Source organism: Piliocolobus tephrosceles, chromosome 14 (genome assembly GCF_002776525.5).
Source record: "Piliocolobus tephrosceles isolate RC106 chromosome 14, ASM277652v3, whole genome shotgun sequence".
Lineage (NCBI taxonomy): Eukaryota > Metazoa > Chordata > Mammalia > Primates > Cercopithecidae > Piliocolobus > Piliocolobus tephrosceles.
In genome coordinates, this window is record NC_045447.1 from 83,070,469 (window position 1) to 83,077,630 (window position 7,162).

The 7,162-nt window shown below is 46.1% G+C and overlaps 1 protein-coding gene across 2 annotated transcripts in view; it reads right to left on the reverse strand.

Annotated features, from left to right (window-relative positions):
* Positions 1-440: 440 nt before the first annotated feature.
* The window catches only part of PRKACG (protein kinase cAMP-activated catalytic subunit gamma), an 8,146-nt gene continuing 1,424 nt past the window's right edge, over positions 441-7,162 (reverse strand). The window contains exon 1 of one of the 2 annotated variants that reach the window (XM_023213409.2): positions 441-1,995. In XM_023213409.2, the coding sequence (XP_023069177.2) occupies positions 918-1,970 (1,053 nt within the window). In that variant the 5' untranslated portion in view covers positions 1,971-1,995 and the 3' untranslated portion in view covers positions 441-917. Of the gene's footprint in view, positions 1,996-7,162 lie in introns of those variants that run through there. The other variant, XM_026452885.1, reaches the window with a different exon arrangement.

Genomic DNA, 7,162 nt, shown 5'->3' on the forward strand with positions numbered 1-7,162 from the left:
GCTGAGAATAAAATTAAAGAGTTTCGGGGAAATGCTGCTGTGAAGAACGACTTGGGCTTGGGACTCCCCCTCTGTCTTTTTGGGGGACAACTCCTCTTTGGCAGGGAGTGGGGCAGCTGCTTTGTCTGGGTCCCAAAGCCCAAGGGTGAAGAAAAGTCTGTTGGGGAAGAAGAGAGCGGCAGCTTCCTAAAGGAACTGAGGCCTTTGCAAGAGTGGTAGAGGATGCCCTGGGGAGGGGGGAAGGGGAAGTCAGCAGTTCATGGGGGAAGTTCAAACCCCATGGTCTCCGTCCAAAGTCACTCTGCTTCCTGGATTTGTTAAAATGGATCTGGGAAATGGGGAGACAAGGGAAGGTGGGAAGAGCGGGAGGGGTGGAAGTAGAGGAAGGTGGAAAGGGGACACTGGTGGAACTTAAATCAGATTTTTAATTGGTTTTTTTATTTTATTTTTTATTCTAGCAAGCAGCCCACTATACATGGCACTAAACCTCTCCTTCCCAGGCAGGATTACTCCAAAGGGCAGGTGTGCTTTTCATTCATCCTCTCTTAGTAAGTGGTGCCTGTTGGGGGCTGGAGTTAAGTTTGAGCCCCTCTTTCAACACCCTGTCCCTGCATACACCAGCAAGACCTGGCCTGAATATAGCTGAGAAACTCGTTTAAAACAGGCAGAAGTGGGCTGGGGCAAGGGGGACCCTGTGGGAGGGCCAGGAAGGCATAGGGGGTGAGGGAGCAGCTGGTGTGTCTGTTCCTCCAAATATCTGGGCTTCCTGTTCCCCCAACACTGGAGGGTGGGGTGAGGGTGAAATTAGATTCAAGGAACTCTGGGGCCCTCTGGCTGTTCAAACCAACGCACCCACCCCTCAACCCACCAAAAAGAAAATGAAAGGAAAGAAAACCCACAGGGCCACAAGCACACCCCTAAAACTCAGCAAACTCGCTGGCACACTTCTCATTGATGGAGATCCGGATCTCTTCCTCCTCGTAGTCGTCAAAGTTACTGGCATCCCCAGGGCCTGTGTACTTCGGGATGAAGGGAGCTTCCACCTTCTTCTCAAAGAGGGCCATCCAGTTGGTTGTGGCAAACCACTTGTGGTTCTTGATGTCGCCAACCCCGTTCCTGAGGTTTCCGAAGCGCTTGGTGAGGTCCACCTGCAGCAGGCTCCGCAGCAGGTCCTTGAGGTCAGAGCTGAGATGGGAGGGAAACCGCACCTTCCCAGAGATGATCTTCTCGTAGATCTGGATGGGCTGGTCGGCGTAGAAGGGCGGAAAGCCCGCGGTCATCTCATAGATGAGCACCCCTAGGGCCCACCAGTCCACAGCCTTGTTGTAGCCTTTGCTCAGGATAATCTCGGGGGCCAGGTACTCTGGGGTCCCGCACAGGGTCCAAGTGCGGCCCTTCACGCGCTTGGCGAAACCGAAGTCCGTCACCTGCAGGTAGCCCTGCTGGTCGATGAGGAGATTCTCGGGCTTCAGGTCGCGGTGGATGAGGTCGAGCGAGTGTAGGTACTGGAAGGCCAGGACGACCTGGGCGGCATAGAAACAGGCATGGGGCTCGCTGAACCTTCCGACGCGCCGTAGGTGAGAGAACATCTCCCCACCCGGCACATACTCCATCACCAGGTACAGGTTGGAGTTGTCCTTAAAGGAGAACTGGAGCTTGACAACGAACGGAAAGTCGATCGCCTGCAGGATGCGCTTCTCGTTCAGTGTGTGCTCGACCTGCTTCAGCCTCACCACCTTCTGCTTGTCGAGGATCTTCATGGCGTAGTGGGTGCCGGTCTCCCGGTGCCTCACCAGCATCACCCGCCCGCAGAAGCCCGTGCCCAGCGTCTTGAGCCGTTCAAACTGATCCGAGCTGGCGGTGTTTTGAGCGGGGTTTCCCCATCTGTAGAGGAAATCTCCTCTGGCTTTGGCTAGGAACTCGTTCACGCTCTCCTGCTCGGTGTCCTTCTTGGCGGCGGCGTTGCCCATGGCGGTGGTGGCGGCCGGGGCGGGGGTCTCGCGGCGGCGGCGGCAGCGGCAGCGGCAGCGGCGGAGGTGGCGCCCCCTGGGGCTGGCTGCGCTGCCTGCGGCGCCGCGACCGTCGCCGGATCCCCGCTTATATTCCCAGCTACAAGGGAGGCTGAGATGGGAGGATTTCTTGACCTTGGGAGTTCAAGGCTTCGGTGAACCAAGATCACGCCGCTGCACTCAACAATATGGATAAATCCAAAAGGCATTATGTAAGTGAGAGAAGCGAACTCTAAGGGGATTTACTGTATGAATCCATTTCTATGACATTCTAGAAAAGGCAAAACTGTAGTGTGAGAGAACAGATCAGTGATTGCCAGGGCTTGGGGTTAGGGGAGGTTTGGACTATGAAGGGACAGCCTGAGGGAATGTGGGAAGTGATGGGATATGTTTGTATCCTGATTGTGCTGGTGGTTACAATGTGTTGGGTGGTGGTCTACATTTGTTTTAAAACTCATAGAACTGGCCGGGCGCAGTGGCTAATGCCTGTAATCCCAACACTTTGGGAGGCAGAGGCGGGAGGATCACAAGGTCAGGAGTCTGAAACCAGCCTGACCAACATAGTGAAACCCTGTCTCTACTAAAAATACAAAAAACAAACAAACAAACAAACAAAAAATTAGCCAAACGTGGTGGCGCATGCCTGTAATCCCAGCTACTCTGGAGGCTGAGGCAGGAGAATCGCTTGAACCTGGGAGGCAGAGGTTGCAGTGAGTCGAGATCGTGCCATTGCACTGTAGCCTGGGCAGTAAGAGTAAAACTCCATCTCAAAAAAATAAAAAAATAAAAAATACCCATAGAACTGTACACTCCCCCCAAAATTCAGTTTCACTGCATGTAATGTTTTATTTTAGCACATACATATGATTTCCTTTCTTCTGTTTGCTTTGGGTTTAATGTGCTCTTATTTCCTAAGGTGGAAACTAAGGTCATTGATTTGAAATCTTTCTTCTATTACAATCACTTAGTGCTATAAGTATTGTTTTAGCAGCATCCCACAAATTTTGATATGTTGTATTTTCCTTTTCATTCAGCTCAAAATATTTTCTAAGCTCCCTTTTCATCTTCTTTGACCCGTAAGCTATTTAAAAGTGTATTATTTCATTTACAAATACTTGGGGATTTTTCAAGAATTTTCCTACTGATTTCTGATTTAATTCTGTTGTTAGAAAACATACTCTGTGTGACCTAAAATCTTTTACACTTCTTGGGACTCATTTTATGGCCCAGAATATGATATATCTTGGTAGATGTCCCATATGCACTTGAGAAGAACGTTTATTCTGGTGTATTCTGCTGTTTGGGGATACAGTGTTCTACAAATGTCACTTAGGTCAAGTTGACTAGTAGTAGTGTTCAGGTCTTCTATATTCTTATTGACTTTGTTTACTTATTCTATCAATTATTAAAAACATGCCATAGGAGCTTATGAGAAGTCAAAGTACATAGATGATGGGCCTTCCATCACTCCCCCAGGCCACCCATGTCAGCCCCACAGCACCCTCCAGAAGACAGCCAGCACTCAGCCATCACAGGGTGGGTTCTGAGCTGCTCTCCCCAGTCAATTCTGTACAACACATTCTGTCCTACATCACAAACATTGAGCTACAGGGATATCCATTTATCCTCCTATTTTCTCTCCATCTTGCCCTTTAAGTTTGACAGCTAATTCTGCCTACCCACCCTGACTACATCGCCTGTAGCTAGTGCAAGTAAACAACACCCTTTCACCCAGCCCTGCAGACTGAAACCAAGCAAATTGGAGAGGAATTCCTGATTACTTGACTCCAAGTAGAAGGTTTATATTTTGACTGTGAATTCTTGCTGCTTAGTTCAGCAGATGTTGGTCAAGCAGGTGTCCACTGTATGCAAGGCCTGGTTCCGAGTTTACGGTTTAATCTGGGGCCAATACTTGGGTACTGACTGTATATTCAGAGATGGTCAGGTTGGAGAGGAAGAGAAGGAAAGGAGAAAAATCTACTGTTGATCACCTGAACTTCCACAAAAGGGAAACCCACATTCCCTTAACAAGACATAACAGGGGGGTCAATTGCCCCTTGTGCTTTGGGTCAAGGCAAATCCCTGGCAGATGGAAATCCCATGTCTCCCCTATAATCTCAGTGATTTCCTCTTCATTTTCATCGCAGTAGATCTGCTAAAATTCTGCCCATTTCTGACTTACCTCCAGATTATTCAGTGGAAATTTATACACAAAGAACAATTCGTGCGAAGCCATTGTCTTGGACCCACACCTTGGAAGTGGGACAGTTTGTTTAGAAGCAGGCTGTGCCATTCCATGACAAATTCTTGTGGCATTAATCTCTGAAGTTCAATTAGGAAGACACAGGGGCCTAGAGGGAACATATGCTGCACGCTAGAAATGTCCCCATGCTCCGTTTATAGGTCAGAACATCAAGTGTTTATCCCAGAACAAGCTGCAGAATAATTACATTTGTTATTTCTCTCCACTTTCCATTCTGCTTTTCTCCATGGCCTTGGGGAGCCAGGGAGTCTTTAGCATGCCAAGGAAACAGGGATCCCTTTGCATTCAGATAAACTGTTTCAGAAGGAAAAGGTCTGAGTAGCAAGATACAATACCTCTGCATGATCTGCTTGGAGCTCGCCTAGGGGGCCATATGAAGAGGTGAAAGCCAACTCTGCTTTCCTGTATGCCCAATGAAAGGCAATCAAGACCATTCTTCTCCCAAGAAACTGCTCACTGGCAGTGATGCCAGCTGATTCTCCTCTTTACTGTTTATATAGCAGTTTCCAAATGGCTAATTGCATAAGGCTTGGATCATTCAGTTCTAACTTCCTCTCTATCTGCAAAATATTGATGGGAGCAAAGAAAAGAACAAGCTCCACCAGGATTCAAACAAGAAATAAACTACAAATCTCTGTCACTCAGGGAATTATTTAGAGAACACTGCATGTTCTGGTCCAGAAATACTTATCATACCTGGATTCTGACAAGCCAGCTTCTATTAATAGTTTGTTTTCTCCTTATTAGCAGAATAGTGTAAAAGAACATTTTTGAACACAAAGTTTCTATGTCAGATTTATGATCTATAAAATGTTTATTTAAAAATTGGCATGGCCTTTGTTATATGAAAGATGAAAAATTATATGGGAGTCAGGAAGTTCAGAAATAACTTAATGACAATATAAAGTACTACATTTATTTAAAGTTTGGGCAATCATTCATCCCTTGGTACCACTAATTTTGCTATAATTTTTTTTCTTTGTTTTTGAGACAGAGTTTCACTCTTGTTGCCCAGGCTGGAGTGCAATGGTGTGATCTCGGCTCACCGGAACCTCCACCTCCCGGGTTCAAGCAATTCTACTGCCTCAGCCTCCTGAGTAGCTGGGATTACAGGCATGTGCCACCATGCCCAGCTAATTTTGTAATTTTAGTAGAGACGGGGTTTCTCCATGTTGGCCAGGCTGGTCTCGAACTCGCGACCTCAGGTGATCTGCCTGCCTCGGCCTCCCAAAGTGCTGGAATTACAGGTGTGAGCCACCGTGCCCGGCCATCATAATATTTATAGAAGTGGGTTGACACACATGATAATGAGAATTGTAATGTTGGGACTGAAAAGAAAGTAGTCCTAGAAATAGGCCCAACTTGCTTACCTAAAAATATTTCTTCTGACATATAAGAACTGCTAAAAGTGATTGCCCCTAGGGAATAGCACTAGGACGTTACAGAAGCACACATTAAAGGAAGGAAAATTTTTACTTCTCACTTTATAAGCTTCTGAACTGCTGAAATTAATTTTGAGCATGAATTACTTTACTTATTAAAATAAAAATGAGGTAAAATACTGGTTTCTCACAAATACATTTACTTATATTTTATGTGTCACTTTTATATATTGTTTCAATCCACAAAAGGGGGACAATTTTGATAAAATTATTTTCCCTTATTTTGAAGTTCTCCTTCTTTTCTTGGCAATAGCACTCTGTTTTATCTTTGAGGGATTACTTCTACCCCATTTCATCTGATTCTGTTGGGTTCCCAATCTAACCCACTCACCTGAGTCAAAGTCAGGGCTAGCCACAGGACCCAAGATGCATCAATCAGTTTATCTCGCTCAGGAATTGAATCTTGAGCAGAGACACGTGGGGACTTGAGGCATTTGTAAAGGAGCCATTCAAAGACAGCATCTTAGAAGGCTGTCCATGTTTCTGCGGCTGTTGGCCGGTAAGTTCCTTGCCTTCTGTCCTGAGCCCTGTTTTTTCAGTTCTTCCTTTATGTGTCTTTCCAATAATTTCTTTTTTTATTTTAAGCAAAGCAAACGGGACAAGGTTGGGGAGCGGGGCAGAGAAAGAAACAAACAAATTTACTGAAGACAGTAATGAATTCAGGATTGAACACATTGAGTTCATGGTCCTTAAGACGTTCAGGTAGAGATGTCTAATTAGCCATTGGAAATTTGGGATTGAACTTAGTAGAGAGAGAGGAATTGGCAGCACAGATTTAAGAAGTATAAGAGTGTTAGCCAAGGAACGTGAGTCAAGAGAGAGAACAGAGTCAATGAGGGGGATTATGGGAAACACCACTATCTGAGGATGGGGGTAGGAATGTCAGGCACTGCTGTTTGCCCACCGCAGCTGTGTCTTGTGAGGTCTGCCATACTCAGTCCTTCTGAGACTTTGAAGAGAATTTCTTTTGCATACCTACACAACAAGTGGGCATTGTCACATGGGTTGCAATGTGACTGCATACGTATAATGCCTAGTAATTATCGTGCAACATACAGACAGTAGAGCCAAGTGGCTGAATGGGAACCTGTACCAAGGACAAGATGTTAGATACAGATAATATGGACTATGACCTGAGCTTCGGCACTCATATAAAGTATAATGGCATATGAGTTTCTTGGTGACCTCTTCTGCTATCACTGTAACAGCCCACATTTCGTAATGAAGAGTTGAGGCCCTCAAGAGAAACAGAACAGGAGAGCACTTGATGATTTCCTCTGAAATCTCGTCTACAGCACTTACCATCTGTGATACAGCACACCTGCCAATTAACAGAAGGCCCCAGGTGGAAGAGAACATTCACAACATCCTTCTGCCAAAATATGCCCTATAAATCAGAGCTCACAAACCGACGCACATCAAAAGCAGTGGTTCTTAATTTTAACTGC